This window comes from Lampris incognitus, chromosome 3, assembly GCF_029633865.1.
Source record: "Lampris incognitus isolate fLamInc1 chromosome 3, fLamInc1.hap2, whole genome shotgun sequence".
Lineage (NCBI taxonomy): Eukaryota > Metazoa > Chordata > Actinopteri > Lampriformes > Lampridae > Lampris > Lampris incognitus.
The window spans coordinates 2,050,445-2,077,445 of NC_079213.1; the positions used below are offsets into that span (position 1 = coordinate 2,050,445).

Consider the following 27,001-nt stretch of genomic DNA (forward strand, 5'->3'; position numbering starts at 1 on the left):
GTGACCCAGGAATTCGGCCTCTGTTCCCATGGAGCAGCATTTGGTCCTCTTTAGACGCAGGCCTGCAGCATCCAGTCTGCGCAGCACTTCTGCCAACGTCTCCAGGTGTTGTTGGTCATTGCAGCCTGTCAGGAGGATATCGTGTAAATACACTGCCACGTGTGAAACCCCCTGAAGCACTGATTCGATAGTTCGCTGGAAGATAGCTGGGCTGGACGACACTCCGAAAGGCAAGCGTGAGTATGTAAACAGCCCCTTGTGTGTGTTTACGGTCACCAGCTCCTTTGCTTCCTCATGTAATGGAGTTTCTAAGTATGCATGGCTCATGTCTAGCTTTGTGAGTTTCTTTCCTCCTGCCAGATTTGCAGAGATCCTCCGTCTTTGGGGTTGGGTATTGCTCTAGCTTGGATACTCTATTCACCGTCAGTTTATAATCGCCACATATTCGGATTGAGTTGTGGGGTTTCTGTACTGGCACTATGGGCGCTACGAATTCTGCATATTTGACTGGCTCAATGATTTTCTCTTTTAACAGCCGGTCCAACTCTGCGTCAACTCTCGGTTTCACGGCATATGGCACAGGTCTTGGTTTGAGAAATCTTGGTGTCGCCTCTTTGTCTACATAGATCTTAACTGGGGGGCCCTTAAATGCACCGAGTTCCTCCTTGAACACACCCTCGTGTCTCACCAGCACCTCCTGTAATGTCAACTGGTTTCCTTCCCTGACCTGATTTACCGCCACCCTCCAGTCTATGTTCAGGTCTTTTATCCAGCCCCTGCCTAACAGGTTCGGTCCTGAGCCTGAGATTACAACGACTGGAAGCTGTTGTGCGACACCCCCGTGTTGTATGGTGACTCTGGCAACCCCCAACACCTCTACTCTGGCTCCTGTATAAGTTTAGAGCTTAAGGGAATTTCTCTAATTCTGGATCTTTTGCATTGTTGTCCCCTATCTTTAAGTATTCTGACCTTGTCATTATAGTTACACTGCACCCCATGTCAACCTCAAACTTTACGTTTGATTTATTCAACTGCAGCTGTAATGTGATGGGGGGCACTTTTGGTATTTTCTCCGAAACACTGAACATTGTGAACACTTTGTCCTCTTCTTCTGCTTCTCCTGTGTCAGCTTGTCCGCTGATGTGACGTGCTCCCTAACGCATCCTTACTCCTTTTCTGGTTCCCCCCTTCCCTTTGAACTTGGGTTTCTCTGGGGGTGAGGTAGCCCGACACGCCCTCCTTATGTGCCCTTGTTTTCCACAACTATGACACTTTTCATTTGCAACGCAAGACTCGCTTGCCATGTGGTTTCCCCCGCATCTGTAACACAGTCACCGTTGTTCGTCCCTGGAACCACGCATGTTTACTTTGTGCACACTCGTCTGGGCTGAGCCTTGCTTCCCGCTTCCATCAGTACTAGTGTCTGTCTACACATTTCCCTTGCAACTCACTGACATCATTCTTTGCAGTCTCAATGGCTCGAGCAAGGGCCAATGCTTTCTCAAAGGTACTAAGCTCAGTCTCGGATAATAATCTGTGCTGGATGCGGTCATCATCCACTCCACAGACCAGCCTATCCCTTAGCATTTGTGTCAGATTGTCCCCGTTACTACAATCCTGAGCTAACTTGTGCAACACCGCAACATAGTCCATTAGTGACTCACCCTCGTGCCTGTTCCTTGAATTAAATTAAAACCGCTGCACGATCTCTGATGGCCTGGGGTTGAAATGCACTATCAGCAAGTCCACAATGTCCTGGACCGATTTCTCCCCTGGCAACACCGGACTGAGGACATTTCTAGTCAGACTAAGTTTGGGCACCCCTGGAACTGAGCAAAATTGACTTTTTGATGGCTCCATCGGTAATCTTATTAGCAATAAAAAAAATGTCCCAATATTTCCACATATTCCTCCCAGAAACCTCCTCTGATCCATCTATATATCTACTTTATATATATGTTGTCTTATAGAAACCTCCTCTGCCCTACACCAACAGATTTTGGAAAGACGTATCAGGGTATATTGTTAATAACTTTGACTCTGACTTTTGTCTTGATTGGGAAAATGTAGTTTGGTTTCCATAATAACAAAAGTGATAAATTACATAATCAATTTGATGATTATTTTAGCGACGTATTATATTCATAAATCAAAATTTAGCCATTCTAAACCTTTATTTGTAGTATTTGAAAATGAAACCAAACAGTACATTAAAACCATTCTTAACTCTAAAAATAAGAAAGCTGCAAAAACCGTTTGTGTTTGGTTTGTTTTCACTCCCCCTGGCTCTGTTTTGTCTGTATTAATAACTATTTTGTTTGTATGTGAATTTCATTGTCAAGAAAGATGTCAAAAAATGTCCAAGCTCAGAAAAATCAACCTTGTTCCGAAAAAAAAAAAAAACCCCAGTTCCTTTTTAGTTGTGTAATATTCGCATTCTGTGCTAAAGTACTCGTGACAAAAACATAAGAAGTGAAGCCTCATAGATGAACCTTAAACAGCAGAGGTCGTCCATCTCCCTGTCCTCCGTCACATCTCGACGGGTTCAGACTGGATAACAGTTCAGTCTGGATGCAAATGAGCTCACGTGTCACAACAAACCAAACACAAAATCCATCCATCCATCCATTATCCAAACCACTTATCCTGCTCTCAGGGTCGTGGGGGCGGCCTGTCCAGGGTGTCTCCCCGCCTGCCACCCAATGACTGCTGGGATAGGCTCCAGCATCCCCCACGACCCTGAGAAAACACAAAATCATTAAACATTAAAACATCTGCCGGGAAAAAAACAAAAAAACAAGCGCATCATGAAGTGGAGACAAATCCATCTGGATTCATTTTATTTTATTCCAATCAAACAAAATACGGTGTAAGCTATGACAGGCTAACGATAACATTACTGACTGCTACCAACTGCTGTAAAACTAGCCAGTGCTGACATTACGGGCCATGAGCGGTTAGCTGGCTAGCCAGTGCCAACATTACAGGCCATGAGCGGTTAGCTGGCTAGCCAGTGCTGACATTACGGGCCATGAGCGGTTAGCTGGCTAGCCAGTGTGGACATTACGGGCCATGAGCAGTTAGCTGGCTAGCCAGTGTGGACATTATGGGCCATGAGCAGTTAGCTGGCTAGCCAGTGCTGACATTACGGGCCATGAGCGGTTAGCTGGCTAGCCAGTGTGGACATTACGGGCCATGAGCAGTTAGCTGGCTAGCCAGTGCTGACATTATGGGCCATGAACAGTTAGCTGGATAGCCAGTGCTGACATTACGGGCCATGAGCAGTTAGCTGGCTAGCCAGTGCTGACATTATGGGCCATGAGCGGTTAGCTGGCTAGCCAGTGTGGACATTATGGGCCATGAGCGGTTAGCTGCCTAGCCAGTGCTGACATTATGGACCATGAGTGGTTAGCTGGCTAGCCAGTGACTGGTAACATACTGACCGTTAATCAAGTTTACTGTTAGCTGCTTTATTTGTGTTCATAACTTCTTAAACATAATTGTCCACTAATTTACAGCAAGCTAACTTTAGCCCTCCTGTTAATGTGAGCAGTAAGGCTAGCTAGTTGGCTGGGTAGCTAGGTGGCTAGCTAACAGTAATCAGACTAGCTAGCGTTAACCAGGCTAGCCTGTGCAGTGCGTCAGAAGAGTGACCTAACATGGAAAACCAAAAGGAGCATTTTATTTCAGTTTCACTAAACATATAAATACACTGGACTGTTCCCCCCTCCTCCTCCTCCTCCTCTTCCTTGTGGGTGTGTAGGAGGGTTTAACATGGGTGGTGGTCAGGAACCCGCTTCCTGTGGGAGTAAAAAAAGGAAATAATCAATAACCAGTTAACCGACAGGGAGAAAAGTAGCTCACAGCTTTAGGAAGTAGTCAACGCTTCAAACACTTCTGTTTTTTATGAAGTTAATAAAAAATAAAGTGAAACTGACGTTTCTTTTTGTACGTTTTGTGCCTCTTTCTCCACTTGAATGAAAGGTTTTACTGACTGAGTTTGTAGTTTTACCATACCGTCTGTGATCCCTGCCATTTTATTTACTGTCAGCGGACGACTGTTGACTTTCACTATGTGTGAGTGTGTGTGTGTGTCTGGGCAGTGTGCGATAGTGTGTGTGTATTTACATGTTAGGCCAGTGTGTGCGTCTGTATGTGTCAGGGCAGTGTGTGTGTGTGTGTGTGTGTGTGTGTTACATGTGGGTCAGTCAGGGCAGTGTAAATGACCTGGGTGCAGCCTTGATGATGTTGTCCACACGGATAATCATCTCTGCAGCTTCTGAGGCGCTGAGCAACACCTGCCTTTTGACCTGGAAGGACTCTGTGATCCCCAACTCTGCCATGTCACCTACTGTACCCTGAGACATGTCTGCACGCACACACACACGCGCACACACACGCGCACACACGCGCACACACACACACACACACACACACCTCATCAGGTGAGTGTGGAAACACAATTCTTCCTCAATGTGTTTTTATGCAGCCGTGTGTGTGTGTGTGTGTGTGTGTTTGGACTCAACTCACTGAGGCCAAAGGTGGTCTTGTTTTCTTGGTGTGCTGCTCTCAGCTGGGCCACCAGGTCGGCGCTGTCGTATCCGGCATTATCAGCGATGATGGTGGGCAGCTGAGAGAGGACAGGTTACCCAGATTCCAGTTAAAAACAATAACGAACCAGAAAAATAACTGAACAAAACTACACACCAGCTGCTACAAAGCGTCGCTCTACCACCTGTCTCACCACCTGCCTGTGGTTCACACAGACAGACAGACAGTTTTCCGGTCTAGAGACAGACAGATCCGTACCATCCTTAGAGCCTTGGCGAAGGACTCCATGGCGACAGCCTCCTTTCCTGGCGTCCTATTGGCCAAATCAGTCACCACCTTGGCCATCAGCATCTCAGAGCAGCCTGGGGGAGGGACAAACACACAACAGGGTCAGGCTGTGTGTGACCCGTTGGTGTTTTTGTGAGTACAGGAAGGGTGTGTGATTGTGCTGTGTGTATCTAACTTGTGTGTACCTCCTCCATAGACAGTGCGAGTCTCTTTGATTGTCTGAGCCAACACACACAGGGCATCATGGAGAGAACGCTCGGCCTCATCCAGGATCTGCTGAGTGGCGCCACGCAACACAATAGTACACGCCTCACCTGAGAGCAGAGGAAGAGGGGGAGAGAAGAGAGGAGGAGCTCAACGAGATGGCTTTCAGAGTAAAAAAAGGATGGATGTGACCTGGACAGAGTGACCGCTTCATCACATCGTGTCTCCAACCAGCTGCTGAGGTGGATGAAGCAGTGAGATGGTGCTGCATCACCTGAGTGTCAGCGAACGTACCCATGGCAACCCCAGAGAAGTGGATGAGTGTGTCCTCGCCGATCATCACTTCCTCAATCAGCTTACAGTGACCCAGCTTCACCAACTCTGGATGGTCAAAGGTAGAGGTGATCTCCCCACCTACACACACACACACACACACACACACACACACATCAAGATGTTTGGTTAGATGATTGGTTAAATCAGGGAGGCCACACCTCCAGAGAGGGAGGAACTTCCTGAGGAGCAGGAAGTTCCACAAACATGCAAGCAAACCAACTGTTCCTCAGATCTTCAGCAGTCTAGGCTCAGCAGGACTCACTGAAGAGAGGAGTCCTACAAGTACTCGGTAACCACACTAGGCAGCCTAACATCTGAGAGTACCGTACTTCCCGGACTATAAGTTGTGTTTTTGTAACTCGTCCTGCTGGTCCTGCGGCTTCTTCCACAGCCACTTGTACAAGTTACTGTTGAGGGACGAATACAGACCTATCAGAAACAAGCGAATGCAGACATCACCAGCATTCCATCACATCAGAGGATTTATGGGATACACGTGTGTGTGAGCCCTGTGATTGCCTGGCGGCCTGTCCAGGGTGTCTCCCCGCCTGCTGCCCAGTGACTGCTGGGATAGGCTCCAGCATCCCGTGAGCCTGAGAGCAGGATAAGCGGTTTGAATGATGGTTATGTTGTAGGTGACGGTGGAGAGAAGACAACAGAGGTATGCAAGGTCTGCAGCTGAAAAATCACTGACACGGCCCCAACAGCCTACGTTGCCCAGCGTCACACCCCTAAACAACGTAACGGTATGAGTCTTTGTCTAAAAAACAGTAGCAGCTGATGAGTGTGAGACGCATGATGCAGGCCTGTACTGCTATGCATTAAAATATTTTTTCCTGTATCCGTGTTGATATATACATGTATATATATATATGTATATATATAAGCAGTTAAAGTATGCGGGCGTGTTATTAGCTAACACAGCTGCATGCTCATGGCACATGGTTACAGGTGTAGCGTTGGTCTTCTCATGACATGCCACATGGTTACAGGTGTAGCGTTAGTCCTCTCATGACATGACATGGTTACAGGTGTAGCGTTAGTCCTCTCATGACATGCCACATGGTTACAGGTGTAGCGTTAGTCCTCTCATGACATGACACATGGTTACAGGTGTAGCGTTAGTCCTCTCATGACATGCCACATGATTACAGGTGTAGCGTTAGTCCTCTCATGACATGACACATGGTTACAGGTGTAGCACTAGTCTTCTCATGACATGACACATGGTTACAGGTGTAGCACTAGTCTTCTCATGACATGCCACATGGTTACAGGTGTAGCGTTAGTCCTCTCATGACATGCCACATGGTTACAGGTGTAGCGTTAGTCCTCTCATGACATGACACATGGTTACAGGTGTAGCGTTAGTCCTCTCATGACATGACACATGGTTACAGGTGTAGCGTTAGTCCTCTCATGACATGCCACATGATTACAGGTGTAGCGTTAGTCCTCTCATGACATGACACATGGTTACAGGTGTAGCACTAGTCTTCTCATGACATGACACATGGTTACAGGTGTAGCATTATTCTTCTCATGACATGCCACATGGTTACAGGTGTAGCGTTAGTCCTCTCATGACATGCCACATGGTTACAGGTGTAGCGTTAGTCCTCTCATGACATGACACATGGTTACAGGTGTAGCGTTAGTCCTCTCATGACATGACACATGGTTACAGGTGTAGCGTTAGTCCTCTCATGACATGCCACATGGTTACAGGTGTAGCGTTAGTCCTCTCATGACAAGACACATGGTTACAGGTGTAGCGTTAGTCCTCTCATGACATGACACATGGTTACAGGTGTAGCGGTAGTCTTCTCATGACATGACACATGGTTACAGGTGTAGCGTTAGTCTTCTCATGACATGACACATGGTTACAGGTGTAGCGTTAGTCCTCTCATGACATGACACATGGTTACAGGTGTAGCGGTAGTCTTCTCATGACATGACACTGTACCCCTTTCTCTGCTACTTTAAGCGCCTCTTTAATACACCATTAACTCCAAGTGTGTGTCCGCTGTGTTACAATCACTGCAGCCAGTGCTGCTGCAGCTTTGCAGAAAGTCTGTCAAGTCAAGACCTGGCGTCTATTGATAATGTCATGTTAGCAACAATCCTAAGTGGTTTGCCCGTCAGCAAGGAAACTATAAACAAAGGAAGGCTCTTTACGTCCCTGTGTAGCGCAACAACACACATTGGTGCCACACTGGGAAGCTCTCGGTGCAGCTAGCCTAGTGGTGAACGGGCAAACAACTCCATTAGTTTCCCAGACTGTTGATCTGGGTGATGGAGGCGCCGGTATGTGGTGTGTTGTTATTTAGCTGGTGTTTCATGTGTTTTCAGGGTACATGTCATTTGGATTGTATGTTAATTCAATAACATATGTGCATGCTAGTTGTATTAAGGTGATGCTAGATTTGGAACGGGCGGGAGCTGCGTATCACGTGATTGAGTTAATAACAAACTAATGTTAGAAAGTTAGCTTAGCTTTGAAAACACCTAACTCATTTAACTCTGAGCCCGTTAGCTAACGTGATGTAATGTCATCCAATTTTTGATATGGTGACCAGGCCTTCGGTTTTATGTACTTTATACACTATTCGGTCCAATTTGGCTTTGATGAGATACTTTTCTGTGCACAGAAAAGATTCTGCACTGATTGGCTAAGCTGAACAGCCAATCAGTGATCTCTCTCACCGACGGGCTCCGCCGGTTCAACATGTTGAATCGGCCAAAAAGCTGCCGACAGGGGTCCGACTCGTGCCGACGGTGTGAGACACACCGCAAAAACTAGGGCCAGACGCTCTCCGACGACCCAACACTGGCTGGCGGCCTGGTGTGTGTTAATAGGCCATGGTGTGACCCTCCTGAAGGGGAGCCAGGGCAGGAGGCTTAACACTGTGATGTCATTTTACAGCCATTCACAGCTACAGGGCTCCATTATCATTTACAGCTACAGGGCTACATTATCATTTACAGCTACAGGGCTACATTATCATTTCAGTGCCCCCTTTTTAGTGACTGCATGAAGGACAAACACCAGTGAGACTTGAGGTGTAAGCAGGCTGCAACAGTTTTCCTCAATGTTGAAAATAAAACTTTTCATGACCAGTCTTTTAAATGATTAAATGTGGAAACTGGGGTAGATCATCAGATGTTGTATGACTTGACTTGGTTCGCTTGACCTACAGAAGGGACTCGACTTGACTTGATTCTCACCACAGTAACTTGGGACTTGCTTGAGACTTGAAGGTTAAGACTTGTGACTCAGTTTTTCATAGTTTTTATTCACAACCAATGTTTCTTTTCGAGTAAATTTCCAAGTATTAAACATGAGATGCAGAGTTAAAGGTCATTAGACTACATTTCCAACCCCAACATCTGCCTCCATCTGGGGAACAGCACATGCTGCCACCCCAGGTGGACATATCATTAGCATCCGTAAGATCATTAATGTGACACTGGCATGTTCCTCGCATTGGGTTCATCTTACCTGTGACAAGAGCGAGACGCTCCACGCCGGCAAAGTCAGCGTGTTCAATGGCCATCACACCAGCCTGGGCAAAGAGCTGCTCTGGATAATTATAGATCAACTGCCTAGAGAGAGAGAGAGAGAGAGGGAGAGAGAGGGGTCAGTGTGTGTGTGTGGGGGGGGGGTGCAGAGAGAGTGAGAGAAGAGAGGAGAGAGAGAGACAGAGCGAGAGAGTGACAGGGAGACAGATCAGTGTGTAGGGGTGTGTGTGTGTGTGTGTGTGTGTGCAGAGAGCGAGAGGAGAGAGAAAGACAGAGCGACAGACAGAGAGAGAGACACACACAGAGACAGACAGACAGACAGACAGGGAGAGTGAGACACAGAGACACAGAGAAAGAGCGAGAGAGCAAGAAAGAGTGTGAGAGAGACAGATAAGTCAGTGTGTAGGGGTGTGTGTGTGTGTGTGTGTGTGTGTGTGTGTGTGTGTGTGTGTGTGTGTGTGTGTGTGTGTGTGTGCAGAGAGCGAGAGGAGAGAGAAAGACAGAGAGACAGACAGACAGGGAGAGTGAGACACAGAGACACAGAGAAAGAGCGAGAGAGCAAGAAAGAGTGTGAGAGAGACAGATAAGTCAGTGTGTAGGGGTGTGTGTGTGTGTGTGTGCATGCATATGCCCGAGTGTGTATTGTTGTCTATGTGTGTGTTGGTTGTCGTTTGGGCATGTGTTTGAGTAGGTCATTGTGTCTGTAGATGTGTGTCTGTGCATGTACATCTATGTTGGAATGTGGGGAAAAGCCTGGGTGTGGGTGTGTGTGTTTTTGTGTAGGTAGGTGTTTGTGTTTGTGTGAAGGGATGTATGAGCAGGTCTAGGAGCCAGTTTATACACGCGTGCATACATAAGTGTGGCGCGTGTGTGCTGGCGTATCCACTGTGTGTTAGTATGTGTGTGTGTGTGTGTGTGTGTCCAGTGTGTGTTGGTGTGTCCAGTGTGTGTTAGTGTGTGTGTGTGTGTGTGCTGGTGTGTCCAGTGTGTGTTAGTGTGTGTGTGTGTGCTGGTGTGTCCAGTGTGTGTTAGTGTGTGTGTGTGTGTGTGTGCTGGTGTGTCCAGTGTGTGTTGGTATGTGTGTGTGTCAAGTGTGTGTGTGCTGGCGTGTCCAGTGTGTTAGTATGTGTGTCTGTGTGTGTCCAGTGTATGTTAGTAGTATATGTGTGCTGGTGTGTCCAGTGTATGTTAGTAGTATATGTGTGTGTGTGCTGGTGTGTCCAGTGTGCGTGTGTGTGTATATATACACACACACACACACACACACACATGTGCTCTCACCTGTTGATGAAACAGTTGATTCCGTGTTTCAGAATGCGATCCACCTTCTCCTTCATCTTCTCCTTCTCTGCAAGCTCAATTTCTGCCACTTTGGCTGTGGAGTCCACACGTACCCTGGAGCCAAAGATCTGACACACACACACACACACACACACACACACACACACACACACACACACACACACACACATTACATACCACATGTTGTATGCAGCGACATGAGGTTACTTGTTTACTCAGCGTACGATGTAACTCAGGATGTAACTCAGGATGTAACTCAGGATGTAACTCAGGATGTAACTCAGGATGTAACTCAGGATGTAACTCCGGATGTAACTCCGGATGTAACTCCGGGTGTAACCCGGGATGCAACTCAGGTTTTACTGGCTCACATGAAGGTGGAGGTGCACCGTGCTGATCATGTCACACACGTGTGCATGTGCACCGTCCTGATCATGTGTACACTTGTGTGCATGTGTACTGTCCTGATCATGTCACACACGTGTGCATGTGCACCGTCCTGATCATGTCACACACGTGTGCATGTGCACCGTCCTGATCATGTGTACACTTGTGTGCATGTGTACTGTCCTGATCATGTGTACACTTGTGTGCATGTGTACTGTCCTGATCATGTGTACACTTGTGTGCATGTGTACTGTCCTGATCATGTGTACACTTGTGTGCATGTGTACTGTCCTGATCATGTCACACACGTGTGCATGTGTAGCGTCCTGATAATGTGTACACGTGTGCATGTGCACCGTCCTGATCATGTGTACATGTGCACCATCCTGATCATGTGTACACATGTGTATGTGTAGCGTCCTGATCATGTGTACACACGTGTATGTGTAGCGTGTCTTCAACTGGCTCCTTTACAAGCAGTGTGTTTTAGGAGTGTAAGAATTGTGTGATTGAAGGAAATGACAATCATCACGTTAAAGCATGTTTACTCTGGAAATAAAGGTGGCCTGTTCAACACTAACTAAATACAACATAAATGCTAACGTGTTAATTTACACACTAAATCAAATGTAACACAAGCTGTTGTCGTCGTTTAACGTTCACACGGGTCCTCTTGCCGTGTAGCGGAACATGAATACAACATGAAAGACTGCTTTACTTTACACTTCACAACTGGAAACTTCTGGAAAACTGCAGCTCTTTTTTTCCTCTTTGGCAGTTTTGGCAGCGCCTTTCCAGCTGCACCGTGCTGACTACGACAGCGCCATCACACCGGCGATGGCCAAATGCCGCAACTGCAGTTAAAAATGACAACTCCACCGCGTGCAAGGCTCATTAGAAAACAGTGTTTTCCATTAAAGACCCCGTGGCGTTGAGAGCTGGAGGCGGGGCGGCATTTGATGGAGGCGGTTGCATGGTAATTCTCCATGTCGGGAAAACCCTGAAAGTGTCTGGGTTGGAGTCAATATTACTGAGACACCAACCACCTAAATGTGTCCACATGAACTGACTCAACCTGTGGTGTGATGTTCTTACCTGGATTACTGAGCATAAAGACACACCCGTTTGTTACCATCAACACAATGTCTCTGATGAGGCTGCTTAAGTGTGTGTGTGTGTGTACCTTTATCTTGTCAGTGTCCATGCCGGTGTTTGCGATGAGGATGTTTACGTTCTCCAGTCTCTTGGGTTGGTTTACCCCGATCTTCTTATCCAGCAGGAAACCTGCAGGAAGGTCAGTCCTGTCAGAAGGCAGCTCTGCACTTCAACAACTGAGCTGATTTTCACCCATGCTGCTCACTTAAACACTGTTGACCCTACCCCCACTACAACACACTTAAACACTGTTGACCCTACCCCCACGACAACACACTTAAACACTGTTGACCCTACCCCCACTACAACACACTTAAACACTGTTGACCATACCCCCACTACAACACACTTAAACACTGTTGACCCTACCCCCACTACAACACACTTAAACACTGTTGACCCTACCCCCACGACAACACACTTAAACACTGTTGACCCTACCCCCACGACAACACACTTAAACACTGTTGACCCTACCCCCACTACAACACACTTAAACACTGTTGACCCTACCCCCACTACAACACACTTAAACACTGTTGACCCTACCCCCACTACAACACACTTAAACAATGTTGACCATACCCCCACTACAACACACTTAAACACTGTTGACCCTACCCCCACTACAACACACTTAAACACTGTCGACCCTACCCCCACTACAACACACTTAAACACTGTTGAGCCTACCCCCACTATAACACACTTAAACACCGTTGACCCTACCCCCACTACAACACACTTAAACACTGTTGACCCTACCCCCACGACAACACTGTTGACCCTACCCCCACGACAATACACTTAAACACTGTTGACCCTACCTCCACTACAACACACTTAAACACTGTTGACCCTACCCCCACTACAACACACTTAAACACTGTTGACCCTACCCCCACAACAACACACTTAAACACCATTGACCCCACCCCCATTACAACACACTTAAACACCGTTGACCCTACCCCCACTACAACACACTTAAACACTGTTGACCCTACCCCCATTACAACACACTTAAACACTGTTGACCCTACCCCCACGACAACACACTTAAACACTGTTGACCCTACCCCCACTACAACACTGTTGACCCTACCCCCACTACAACACACTTAAACACTGTTGACCCCACCCCCACGACAATACACTTAAACACTGTTGACCCTACCCCCACTACAACACACTTAAACACTGTTGACCCTACCCCCATTACAACACACTTAAACACTGTTGACCCCACCCCCACTATAACACTGTTGCCCCTACCCCCACTACAACACACTTAAACACTGTTGACCCCACCCCCACTATAACACAGTTGACCCTACCCCCACGACAACACACTTAAACACCGTTGACCCTACCTCCACTACAACACACTTAAACACTGTTGACCCTATCCCCACTGCAACACAGGGGACAGTCTCACCAGCCACATTATTCATCTCTTGCCTCAAATTTAGTGGAATTTCACAAAAACATGTCGGCCCCAAAAGGAAGTCGATGAACAAAGTGTAGAAGAGTGAGACAACCGGCAGACTGCTAAAAGCACTCCAGTCAAAGTACATTAAATAAACAAATATTCATGAACACTGAGCTTTTAGTAGTTTGTACAGCTGCACTTTACTTCAGATTCCAACTGAAATAAAAGATCGAGACACTGCACTTTGAACAAGCTTGAGAGATGGCTGCTGCAAAGACTTATTAAATGAAGATGGTGTTATTATTACTATATGAAGATGGTGTTATTATATTATTATTAAATGAAGTTGGTGTTATTATTACTATATGAAGATGCTGTTATTATATTATTATTATTATACGAAGTTGGTGTTATTACTATATGAAGATGGTGTTATTATATTATTATTATTAAATGAAGATTGTGTTATTATTATTAAATTAAGATGGTATCATTATTAAATTAAGATGGTGTTATTATTAAATTATAATTAAAATATAATGATGGTGATGTCTCTAACAGTGATGTGGTTATTAGACCTGATGAAGTGTGCTATGCCACTGAGAAATTGTCAGTGAACAAAGCATGTGGGCTTGACCAAATAACAGCAGAACATCTGAAGTATGCTAGCCACAGAATCTCAGTGTTACTGTGTTTTTCTGGATTGTTAATGCAGGGCATCCTACCTGACTATGTTGTCTGTCTTACTAGTGCCATTAATCAAAGACAAAACTGGTAAAATATCCACCATAGAAAATTATAGGCCAGTTGCTCTGGCTAGCATACTTTCCAAAGTATTGGAACGAATTCTCTTGGATAGGCTTCAAGAATATATATCAACTACCGACAATCAATTTGGCTTTAAAAATAAACACAGCACAGATTTGTGCATACATGCACTGAAGGAAGTTGTTAGTAAATATAGAAGACGTAACACTACAGTATTTATATGTTTTCTGGATGCATCAAAAGCTTTTGACTGAGTTAATCATGGTAAATTATTTGTTAAACTACAAGAGCAAGGGGTCTCCTCTTATTTGATAAGGGTCTTGCATTTTTGGTATTCATATCAAACCATGCAATTCAGATGGGCTAAGAGTATATCTGCACCCTTCCCAGTGATCAGTGGGGTCTGACAAGGTGGAATACTGTCGCCTGTTGTCTTCAGTGTGTATATGGATGATCTGGCTGTATGGTGGGGGATAGTCTTATTAACCATCTGATGTATACACTGATGACTTAGTCATACAGTCTCCTTCTAGTGCCGGCCTACAGCAGCTGCTCAAAGTCTGCTCAAGTTATGGTGTGCAGCATGACATTAAATTTAACTCTAAAGAGAGTGTTGTCATGATTGCTAAAACCAAGGACGGCCAGCAGCAATATGTTCCCTCATTCTTCTTGGCAGACCAAGCACTAAATGTGGTGAACAAAATGAGATATCTGGGTCACATCATCAGGAATGATCTATGTGACAATGATGATGTGCAGCGCAAGTGTTGCAAACTGTATACACAAGCCAATATGCTGGCACGCAAATTTCATATGTGTACAGGTGAGGTTAAAACTGCTCTTTGTAGGGCCTACTGTACTCCACTCTATACTGCCCACTTGTGGTGCAATTATAGCCAAGCAAAAATGAAAAAGCTGAAGGTAGCATATAATGACGCATTTAGAATCTTGCTCAAGCTTCCAAGATGGACAAGTGAAAGTCATGTGTGTGTGACTAGTAATGTTCCCACTTTTCATGCCGTGTTGAGGAGTTTTATGTACAAATTTACGTGTCGATTAATTGATTCTAAGAATGTAATTATAATGCTGTTAACCGAGCCTACACAAAATGACACCAGTTACTCCTCTTGTTTCTGGAAACATTGGAACAAATGTCTGTATAGCATTTAATCATTGTGGACTTGTGAGCTGCTGTTTTTAGCTATATTTTTGTGTTCTTTTCTTGTGTTGTATTTCTTTGTTGTTGTCTTTAACATGGACCTACCTTTGTGTCCGAATAAAGTAAGATTTTTTATCCTTTCTGCTTTTATCCATCACCCATCAATCTGCCCTTTCTTCTTTTATCATTATCCATCCATCATCTCTCAATCTCTTTTTTCTTTTCATATCCATCCATCCATTCATCTATCAATCTGTCCATTCTTATTTTATCCCATCATCCATCCAAACACCTACCCATCCCTCAGGCCACCTGGCCAACCATTCTTCTCTTTAGTCCAGCTCTCCATCATTCATCCATATCTACCCGACCCTGTTCCATCCGTCCATCCATCCATCCATTTGTACATCAAGCTGTGCCTTGTTCTCTTCTGTCCATCCCTCCATCAGTTATCCAAACATCTAACCAAACAGTTGATCCATACCTTCATCCAGGTAGGAGTCGGTCAGGCTGCCTCCTAGTTTCTTGATGACGTGGATCGCCTCTAGGTTCCCAGAGCCCTTCAGCCTGAGCACGGCGCTCACGGCCAGCTTGGAGAAGTGGTCTTTATGGTGAGTGAGCAGCTTGGAGGACAGAGTAGTCCGGGCGATGTTCAACAGGTCCTGCTGGAAACGCACGGGGTCATTGCTGAGGGGGACAAAAAGATTGAGAGAAACGTAAACAGATTGATGAGAAAAAAAAAAACGTGATCTTTGCTAGTTTCTCACCTACAGTTAAGGTCAAAATGATTAGCCACCAAGGAAATATGGACCATTTCCCTAAAATTCTGCCCAATGTTTGCATCATTCATAAAACTTTACATAGTAAAACATTCATTGATGTTAAGGCCCCTATTTGGTACATTTTGGAATGTAAAATAAATCTTCAGGTTTGCTTTATACCAAATGTAGTGAAAATTGAGGTGGTCAAAATTATTAGCCCCCATGTGATTTTTTTGCTTTCAAAACACACCTGACCAATCAATCAGCTTTCAAACCACACCTGAGCAATCAATCAGCATTGAACTTTACTTAAGGGACTCCAATGAACAGGGCTAGTGGCGCTTGAACACTTGATTGAGAGGGACAACTCTTAAACTCTTGGTAAGAAGTAATTTCATCATGCCAAAAAGTAAAGAAATCAGACTGGAACTCAGAAAGAAGATAGTGGATGCTCATCTTAAGGGGGAAGGCTATACTACCATTTCCAAGTGTTTCAGTGTCTAGAACAGCTGTACGTTGCATCATTGCAAAGCACAAGGAGACAAATTGTGTTAGAAACAAACCTGGGCGTGGTCGAAAGTGCAAGATTTCAAAAACTTTGGAGAGGAAAATAGTCAGGGATGTCAACAACAATCCCCGGATCTCTGCCAAGATGACTGTTGCTGAACTGGCCTCTTCTGGACTTGATGTTTCAAGGAAGACTGTTGTGAGGACTCTTCATCGTGGTGGGCTTCGAGGTCATCGTCCAAGAAAAACTCCATTGCTCCCACAGCGGCACATCAGAGCCAGACTGAACATTTGCCCGTGAACATCTGAAACATGGGCATGAGTCCTGGAAGTCTGTCCTTTGGTCTGATGAGACTAAACTTGGGCTGTTTGGGCACATGGGTGTTGCTTTTGTTTGGCGAAGGATGGGAGAGGCCTTCAACCCTAAAAACACAGTCGCCACAGTTAAACTTGGTGGTGGGAGCATAATGCTGTGGGGCTGTTTTGCTGCTTCAGGCACAGGGAACCTTATTCGGGTGCATGGGATCATGAAGAAAGAAGATTATGTTGACATTTTGAAGGATAATGTAAAGAACTCTGCTGCCAGTCTAGATTTAGGTCGCTGCTGGGTCTTCCAGCAAGACAATGACCCAAGCATACATCCAAGTTGGTCCAAAACTTTTTGAAGGACACCAAAATCAAGGTCCTGGAGTGGCCCTCTGAGCCCAGATCTCAATCCTATTGAGAATCTGTGGCAGGAGCTCAGAGGAAAACCACACGATTTGGATGAGCTGAACAATTTGCCATAGAAGAATGGGCTGAGATCCCTCAAGACACATGTGCCAACCTAGTTAGGAACCACCATAAGAGATTGTTGTCAGTTGTGAGTCAGAAAGGTTACACTATTGACTATTAATTGTAAGAGGGCTAATAATTTTGGCCTCGTCATTTTTGTTTGTCTTGTTTCGATTCAGCACATCAGTAAAATATCTTAATCAAGCTTAGTGGAGATTTTGTCTTTGTTCTTTTGGAAGCAATTAAACTGTAAACACTTTTGGTTATGGTCATTTCCATGGAAAAGTTAAAGGTTTTGTTTGATTTCATAAAGGGGGCTAATAATTTTGACCTTAACCGTACATTCAGAAATATAGTGTGTGTTTAAAATAAACTTGAACACACACACACACACACACACACACACACACACACACACACACACACACACACACACACACACACACACACACACACACACACACACAGCAGTAGTTTTGTACCCGTGGTCGACTGCAGCCTCTTTCAGAGCCTCCCGTGCAGCCTGGGTGGCCTTCCTCCATCCGGATATGATGGTCTGAGGGTGGATCTTCTTAGCAATCAAAAGCTCCGCCTCCTGCAACAGGCAACACCCACTTCATCAGCATCACTATGGCAACACCTCTCGAACTTAACACACCATCATTACACCGTCATAGTAGTAGTATTTTGTTCATCGCAGAATTGTACATAATTTAATACCAATTAATTAATTAATTGTCATCCACAGTCCCAAAAACAACCAAGTAGCTGTTTATTTCCAGTGTGGCCACCAGATCCCTGCATTTATTTGCAAGCTGTAGCTCAAAAGACTATCATAGAAAGGAGCCATGTTCACAGACGAGGTAAAGTAAAATGTATATACTAACGTGTGCCGTAAAGCAGTAAAAGTATTTGCTCGGAGGTTTGGCGACAAAATGCGAAGTGAAAACCAGACTTGTAGAGAACTGATCTGAGATGGTACATTCTCCCACAGACGTCACATCAAAATGTACTGACTGGTATATTCAAGTAAAAAAAGTCTTAAGGGATGTGGATTTTGTCCAAGTACCCCAGGCAGCAGGATTCATATGAATTATAAAGACAAGCCTGACACTTTCTAACCACACTTCATAGAACAGCATACACTTTGTCATTTGTACATATACACACAACGAAATTCCTTCTCTGCACTGAACCATCCTAGCTGTGTAGCTAGGAGCAGTGGGAAGCTGCCGTGCAGCACCCGCGGACCACCTCCAGTTATTTCTTCCTACTGCCTTGCTCAGGGGCACAGAAAGGAGTATCGAACCTAACGTATATGTCTGTTGACGGTGGGAGGAAACCGGAGCGCCCGGAGGAAACCCACGAGGACATGGGGAGAACATGGAAACTCCACACAGAAGGGACCTGGGAGGGCATCCTGGCAGTGTAGCAGTCTGTTCTGTTGCGTACCAGCACGGGGCTTGTCGGTTCGAATCCCCGTGTTACCGCTGGCTTGGTCGGGCGTCCCTACAGACACAACTGGCCGTGTCTGCAGGTGGGAAGCCGGATGTGGGTATGTGTCCTGGTCGCTGCATTAGCGCCTCCTCTGGTCAGTCAGGGCACTTGTTCAGGGGGGAGGGGGAACTGGGGGAATAGTGTGATCCTCCCACGTGCTACGTCCCCCTGGTGAAACGCCTCAGTCAGGTGAAAAGAAGCGGTTGGTGACTCCACATGTATCGGAAGAGGCATGTGGTAGTCTGCAACCCTCCCTGGATCGGCAAAGGGGGTGGAGCAGAGACCGGGACGGCTCGGAAGAGTGGGGTGATTGGCCGGATACGATTGGGGAGAAAAAAAAGGGGGGGGGTCCCCCCCAAACATACACCTGGAGCAGCCTGGGGATTCGAACCCAGGACCTTCTTGCTGTGAGGCAACAATGCTAACCACTGGTCCACTGTGCCGCCCAAGTCCAGGAATGTCTCACTGCAAATCTTCTATTAATAAATGAACCTTTAATTGATCTAATTAATGATTATTTGTCTGATTTTATCAACATACACCGATCAGCCAAAACATTAAAACCACTGACAGGTAAGTGACTAACACCAATTATCTCGTTACCATGGCACCTGTCAATTGGTGGGGTATATTAGGCAGTAAGTGAACAGTCAGTTTTTGAAGTTGGTGTGTTGGAAACAAGAAAAATGGGCAAGCATAAGGATCTGAACAACTTTGACAAGGGCCAAATTGTGCTGGCTAGATGACTGGGTCAGAGCATCTCCACAACGGCAGGTCTTGTGGGGTGGTCCCAGTATGCAGTGGTCAGTACCTACCAAAAGTGGGCCAAGGAAGGACAACCGCTGAACCGACGACAGGGTCATGGGCATCCAAGGCTCACTGATGAACATGAGAAGCAAAGGCTAGCCCGTCTGGCCTGATCCCACAGAAGAGCTACTGTAGCTCAAATTGCAGAAAAAGTTAATGCTGGCTATGATAGACAGGTGTCAGGACACACAGTGCATCACAGTTTGCTGTGTATGGGGCTGTGTAGCTGCAGACTGGTCAGAGTGCCCATTGTGACCCCTGTCCACTGCTGAAAGCACATACAATGTGCACATGAGCATCAGAACTGGACCATGGAGCAGTGGAAGAAGGTGGCCTGGTCTGATGAATTGTGTTTTCTTTTACATCATGTGGACGGCTGGGTGCGTGTGCATCGTTTACCTGGGGAAGTGATGGCACCAGGATGCAGTATGAGAAGATGACGAGCCGGCAGAGGCACTGTAATGCTCTGGGCGATGTTCTGCTGGGAAACCTTGGGTCCTGGCATTCATGAGGATGTTACTTTGACATGTACCACCTACCTAATCATCGTTAGCAGACCAGGTAAACCCCTTCAAGGTAACGGTATTTCCTGATAGCAGTGACCTCTTTCAGCAGGATAATGCACCCTGTCATATTGCTAAACCTGTTCAGGAATGGTTTGAGGAGCATGACAAAGAGTTCAAGGTGTTGCCTTGGCCTCCAAATACGCCAGATCTCATCCTGGTCGAGCATGTGGGATGTGCTGGAAAAAGTCCGATTCACGGAGGCCTCACCTTGCAATTTACACCACCTAAAGGATCTGCTGAGAATGTCTTGGCGTGAGATACCAGAGGACACCTTCCGTCTGTCCTAACCGAATGTGATGCGAGTGAGTGTCAGTAACAAAATCAGTTTGATTGCTTTATTTTCTACTGGAATGTCCAAACTAGCCACGAGCAACGCAGCGCAGCACAGCGCAGCGCAGCACAGCACAGAGCAGCACAGAGCAGCACAGCACAGAGCAGCACAGCACAGAGCAGCACAGCACAGCACAGCGCAGCACAGCGCAGCGCAGCACAGCACAGCGCAGCACAGCACAGAGCAGCGCAGCACAGCGCAGCACAGCACAGCACAGCACAGCGCAGCACAGCACGACGCAGCGCGGTGCAGCACGATGCACTGTTTTGAGCTCAACTTTTGTTGAACGCCCTGTTTCTATTCACTTCCTGTCGCTCGCTTTGAAAAGCATCGTGTCCTGGATGAGGAACGTCTCCACTGATCTCGAGCTCACAGCTAATAGGTACATGATGGTTTCAGTGTGGACTAGGCCTGTCAGATAGCATTTGAAATTCGAATGTACATTCGAATTATGGTAATAATATTCGAATTTGAATATGAAAATATGAAATTCGATTTTTTTGTAATATATTTTTTTAATATATTTTTCCCCCTTATTAATATTATTATTATTAATGCACACACGTTTAAATGGAAATAAATGATGGTTTCGTGAAACGTATTTTATGAAAATAAGCATAGCCTACATCCGTAGTAAAACCGGAAATTAAAAAGCTCTTGTCAGTTCCCACGCCGAGCGGGCGGGCTCATAGAACACAGGAAATGGCGGAATCCGAGAAGAACGTTGGCTGTGACCCAAGCGCTAGCACTAGCACTAGCACATCTCCTGCGAGAGTCATTCATACTCCACAACATCTGAGAAGTTACGTATGGAAATTCTTTGGGTTTTGGGCTGTTAATGGGAAAATCGAAGAGAGAATATATCCACACCTTGGGAAGATGGCTCAGAGATACCTCGCCGTGCCAGGGACATCCGTGCGCTCTGAGCGTGTCTTTTCTGATGCGGGAAACATGGTCACCAAAAAAAGGAGCGCTCTCGAGTCTGAACACGTGGACGCTTTGGTTTTTCTCGCAAACCACTATTAGCACAACTTCTTATACTACTACAGTGAGTAGGACTCTTGATTTTATTTTTTTAAGCCCCGTGGGTCATGGATAATTTACTATGCCTATGTTACTTACGGTAAATTCGTTAACACCATCTGGCCTTTTCCTAGTCAGATTTATTTTACTTGTATGTTACTTAGAGTAGGCCCTAGTTAACATCATCTGGCCTTTTCCTAGTCAGATTTATTTTATGTTTAGGGGTGCTCAACAACAGTTTTTGGACTAATATGTGCGGACAATGTGCTGGAGTTGTATGTTGTCATAAATATGCTGTTAATAAAAACACGGGCTACAATAGACTTACTCTCTCTGTATTGATTTTTGGGGGTGATATGCAAATTCTAGGTATTCGAATGCCATTCGAACCTCAGTGTGTAATATTCGTTATTCGTTCGAGGCCTATTTTTGGCATTCGTTCACAGCTCTAGTGTGGACAGAGAGTGTCCAATGCGACGGACAGTCGAACCCTCGCTTGCTGTTAGGACACGGTATCAGACGTCTTGTGGAGTCCATGCCTCAACGGGTAGGCAGGTGGTTCTGATGTTTTTGGGCTGATGGGTGCATGTACGGTTAAATAAAGGAGATGTCAGTCACTTACTCTGAGGAGTTCAGCAGCCAGAACTGTGACAGAGGTGGTTCCATCCCCGACCTCATCATCCTGGACCTTTGACATGTCTGTAAAACACAACACAACAGAGTGGGGTTTAAATGTGAAGGCATCTGAGACGAAGACACGACCCCTATTAGAAACCAGTTAAACACTTCACCGGGAACCTTATTAAAAGCTACTTAATCACCGGTGTATGTAAAGTTTAACAGAGGAAATAATTGTAACTTTTTTTTCTTTTTCTTTTTTACAGGTGGGCGGTGTCACAGTGAAACATTGCAATGAATGATATCGTTTGGGGGGGGGGGGGGATCAGTGACTACTCCTGTAAAAATACCATAAAAGCGTTATAATTTTGTTAAGGTCTTTACATAGTCCAGAAAAGGTGACCAGGTTTTTTCAAAGTTTCTCATTGAACCTTTCAGGGAAAATCTAATCTTCTCTAATATGATGTAGTAAAACACATCTTTGACCCATCTACTGTGGGTAAGTGGCGATATATGTTCCCATTTCAATGGTATAATTAGACATCTAGCTAAAAGACAGGTGAAAGACATAATTCTAATAAGATACAGGGGAGTGTTAGTCCTAGGGGAATGCCAAACAGGGCCGTAAGAGGATCAGGTGAAATGTCCACACCAGATAGTGTTTCCCCAAAGGATTTAAAATTGTCTGTCCAGAATTCAAATAAGCGAGGGCAGATCCAAAACATGTAAAGCGGGTCTGCAGGTGATGGTCCACAACGGTTGCATGCATCAATTACACCAGGAAATATCCTTGCTAGTCTAGCTTTAGTATAATGAATGCCATGTAAGAGCTTACATTGTATAAGACTATGTCTAGCACATATTGTGTGAACTAGCCCCAGCACAGTGTCCCATGTCCCATCCATCAGCTCCACACCCAAATCCTGCTCCCAGGCAACGTTAAGATGGTTAAGAGTTTTGGACTTAATGGAATCTATTTCAGTATATATACTTGAAATTAAGGCTCTTTACATTGGGGTTCAAAGTGAGAATGGAATCAATTTCAGAATGAGTTCGCTGTTGGGATGATATTTACAATTTCAAATTTTTGCAGATTTGAGTTAGAAGCCCTATGGAATCCTTGTTACAACTTTTACTTCCTCTAAATAGTCAAGTTTGATCTAAACATTCAAGTTTGGCCTAACTAGTCAAGTTTGACCTAACTAGTCAAATTTGATCTAAACAGTCAAGTTTGACCCTAAACAGTCAAGTGTGATCTAACTAGACAAGTTTGATCTAACTAGACAAGTTTGATCTAACGAGTCAAGTTTGATCTAAACAGACAAGTTTGATCTAAACAGTCAAGTTTGACCTAACCAGACAAGTTTGACCTAACTAGTCAAGTTTGATCTAAACGGTCAAGTTTGACCCTAAACAGTCAAGTTTGATCTAAACAGTCAAGTTTGATCTAAGCAGTCAAGTTTGATCCAACCAGACAAGTTTGATCTAAACAGTCAAGTTTGATCCAACCAGACAAGTTTGATCTAAACAGTCAAGTTTGATCCAACCAGACAAGTTTGACCTAACTAGTCAAATTTGATCTAAACAGTCAAGTTTGATCTAAACAGACAAGTTTCATCTAAATAGTCAAATTTGATCTAACTAGTCAAGTTTGACCTAACTAGTCAAGTTTGACCCTAAACAGTCAAGTTTGACCCTAAACAGTCAAGTTTGATCTAACTAGACAAGTTTGATCTAACCAGTCAAGTTTGATCTAACCAGACAAGTTTGACCTAAACAGACATGTTTGACCTAACTAGTCAAGTTTGATCTAACTAGTCAAGTTTGATCTAACTAGTCAAGTTTGACCTAACCAGTCAAGTTTGATCTAAACAGTCAAGTTTGATCCAACCAGTCAAGTTTGATCTAAAGTCAAGTTTGATCTAACTAGACAAGTTTGATCTAACTAGACAAGTTTGATCTAACTAGTCAAGTTTGATCTAAACAGTCAAGTTTGACCTAACCAGTCAAGTTTGATCTAAACAGTCAAGTTTGATCCAACCAGACAAGTATGATCTAAAGTCAACTTTGATCTAACTAGACAAGTTTGATCTAACTAGACAAGTTTGATCTAACTAGTCAAGTTTGATCTAAACAGTCAAGTTTGACCTAACCAGTCAAGTTTGATCTAAATCGTCAAGTTTGATCCAACAAGTCAAGTTTGATCTAACCAGACAAGTTTGATCTAAACAGTCAAGTTTGATCTAACCAGACAAGTTTGATCTAAATAGTCAAGTTTGACCTAACTAGTCAAATTTGATCTAAACAGTCAAGTTTGATCTAAACAGACAAGTTTCATCTAAATAGTCAAATTTGATCTAACTAGCCAAGTTTGACCTAACTAGTCAAGTTTGACCCTAAACAGTCAAGTTTGATCTAACTAGAAAAGATTGATCTAACCAGACAAGTTTGATCTAACTAGACAAGTATGATCTAACTAGTCAAGTTTGATCTAAAGTCAACTTTGATCTAAAGTCAACTTTGATCTAACTAGTCAAGTTTGATCTAAACAGTCAAGTTTGATCTAACCAGACAAGCTTGATCTAAACAGTCAAGCGTGATCTAAACAGTCAAGTTTGATCTAACTAGTCAAGTTTCATCTAAATAGTCAAATTTGATCTAAACAGTCAAGTTTGATCTGACTAGAAAAGTTTGATCTAACTAGTCAAGTTTGATCTAAACAGTCATGTTTGATCTAACTAGTCAAGTTTGATTGTCTTCTCGGGCTGATCCAAGGACCTCACTACCAGCTGGTAGTAGCAGTGGGCAGTGTGTACAAAGGGCAGGGACTTAATCAACGTGAGTTTATGAGCAGTGCTCACTGGGAATTCTCACAAGGATGATGGCGCCGTCAATCAGCCCAACCCTAATCTGAAATCTGAGAAATGAAAAACACCATCGACTCCTGCAAAACATGTCTGTCTAAATCCAAACGGACAGACCAGGGGTGCGCAATTAAAATTCAAAGAGGCCCAGTCACTCAAATTTCCTCCCCAACACAGGTCTGAACCATCATTATGTCTAACCTGCACTATGATTAAGGGGGCCTATATATTGTAGTTGCAGTATAACTATCCCATTAATAAAGTACATGTAAACAACTTTAATATTGTCAATTCTTGCTGTCCAACCTTCTCATACAAACACACTGAAAAAGGGGAAAATATATAAAAAGCCAAAAATAAAGTATGCCAATGAGTCTCTGATATTAAGTAAAATAAGACAATGTTCCGAATAAAATAAAAAAGTGACATTTTTGAAAAAAACTACTTAATGTGTATAAAAAAGAAAAATACAATACAGCTTTAATGTCCCATTTCTGTTTCCCTTTGCTCTTACTTCACTTTGTTTAGTGAGAAAATGGGCTTAATTTGAACAAAAAACACTGGAACACAGCTTTTTTGTCCCACATCCTTTTTTTGGGGGGGGGGGGCTGCCCCCTTTTCTCCCCAATTGTATCTGGCCAATTACTCCACTCTTCCGAGCCATCCCGGTCTCTGCTCCACCCCCTCTGCTGATCCGGGGAGGGCTGCAGACTACCACATGCCTCCTCCCATACATGTGGAGTCACCAGCCGCTTCTTTTCACCTGACAATGAGGAGTTTCACCTGGGGGACGTAGCGCATGAGAGGATCACGCTATTCCCCCCAGTTCCCCCTCCCCCCCGAACAGGCGCCCCGACCGACCAGAGGAGGCACTAGTGCAGCGACTAGGACACGGCCAATTGTGTCTGTAGGGACATCCAACCAAGTCCGAGGCAGCATGGGGAGGCAACACTTCCCATTCACCTTCCTTGTTTAGTGAGAGAAATTGTGTTTTGCTGGAATGGAGTCAGTGATGTTCTCATGGACTAATGCAGGTGTGCTCACTGGTGAGTCTGGAATGATATTTTGTTTTAATAGATGAGAACACTGACTCACAACTGTCTGTGCAACCAGGAGTCTCAGACAGTCTCTAGCCTGACAGTGACAGAGTCATCCATCCATCCATTATCCAAACCGCTTATCCTTCTCTCAGGGTCGCAGGGATGCTGGAGCCTATCCCAGCAGTTATTGGGCAGCAGGCGGGGAGACAACCTGGACAGGCCGCCAGGCCATCACATCACAGTGGCAGGGTCAGTTACTACAAAATACTCTGAGTACAGGATCTGCCTGGAGATCAGTCAGGTCCATGTGGCAGTCCAGCATATGCCCATGCAACCTAACAAGCCCCCTGTCAGTCGATGGCTTTTCATTTATACCCACAACCCACGCAACTTCCAGTCAATATTCGTTTGCACGTTGCGGGCCGTTAATGAATGGGAAAAAATTGTGGCGGAGCGATCGCCATACCGGGGCCCAAGTTTGTATGTTTACTGTTGGCTGCAGTCTGTTCCTATCCTGCTATGTTGCTGCTCTGAACCAGACCCGGGTGGCCGTGCACAGGACAGATTCGATGACTGCGGTGTAGAACTGGCTCAACAGTTCCCACAGCAGACCAAACTTCCTCAGCTGCCACAGAAAGTATATACTCTGCTGGGCCTTTTTGAGGATGGAGTTAATGCTGGTCTCCCACTTCAGGACTTTGAAAATGGTAGTTCCCAGAAACTTGAAGGTCTGCACGTTTGACACAGGGCTCCTGAATATTGTGAAGGTACTGAGGGGTGTCTCCTGAAGTCCACTGTCATCTCCACAGCCTTGAGCAAGTTCAGCTCCCAGTTGTTCTGACTACACCAGAGCACCAGCTGCTCAGCCTCCCGCCGATATGCAGACTCATCAGCATCTTGGATGAGTCCGATGAACTTGGACTCATTCTTAAATGACTGGATTCACTCTTGAACAATTTTCTGTCTGCTTTTCCCATTCCTTCCTTGCTTCTCTCACGTCGATATTCGTTTCTATTGCTTCCCTCTTTCTATCAATGACTGTCAGAGAAGTCACTGATTGGCTGAGATGCATTAGTCATGTGATTTAAATACCTAACTACATGTGA

At 44.9% G+C, this 27,001-nt stretch overlaps 1 protein-coding gene across 1 annotated transcript in view; it reads right to left on the reverse strand.

Annotated features, from left to right (window-relative positions):
• Positions 1 to 2,827: 2,827 nt before the first annotated feature.
• cct2 (chaperonin containing TCP1, subunit 2 (beta)) overlaps positions 2,828 to 27,001 on the reverse strand; it is a 28,490-nt gene continuing 4,316 nt past the window's right edge. Inside the window, exons 5-16 of the mRNA XM_056276044.1 lie at positions 21,996 to 22,072; positions 17,632 to 17,744; positions 15,592 to 15,794; positions 11,777 to 11,877; positions 10,186 to 10,313; positions 8,885 to 8,988; positions 5,338 to 5,457; positions 5,025 to 5,153; positions 4,810 to 4,913; positions 4,531 to 4,630; positions 4,228 to 4,369; positions 2,828 to 3,800 (exon numbers count right to left, since the gene is read on the reverse strand). Coding sequence (XP_056132019.1) covers positions 3,770 to 3,800; positions 4,228 to 4,369; positions 4,531 to 4,630; positions 4,810 to 4,913; positions 5,025 to 5,153; positions 5,338 to 5,457; positions 8,885 to 8,988; positions 10,186 to 10,313; positions 11,777 to 11,877; positions 15,592 to 15,794; positions 17,632 to 17,744; positions 21,996 to 22,072 — 1,352 coding nt within the window. The 3' untranslated portion in view covers positions 2,828 to 3,769. The remainder of the gene's footprint in view (positions 3,801 to 4,227; positions 4,370 to 4,530; positions 4,631 to 4,809; positions 4,914 to 5,024; positions 5,154 to 5,337; positions 5,458 to 8,884; positions 8,989 to 10,185; positions 10,314 to 11,776; positions 11,878 to 15,591; positions 15,795 to 17,631; positions 17,745 to 21,995; positions 22,073 to 27,001) is intronic.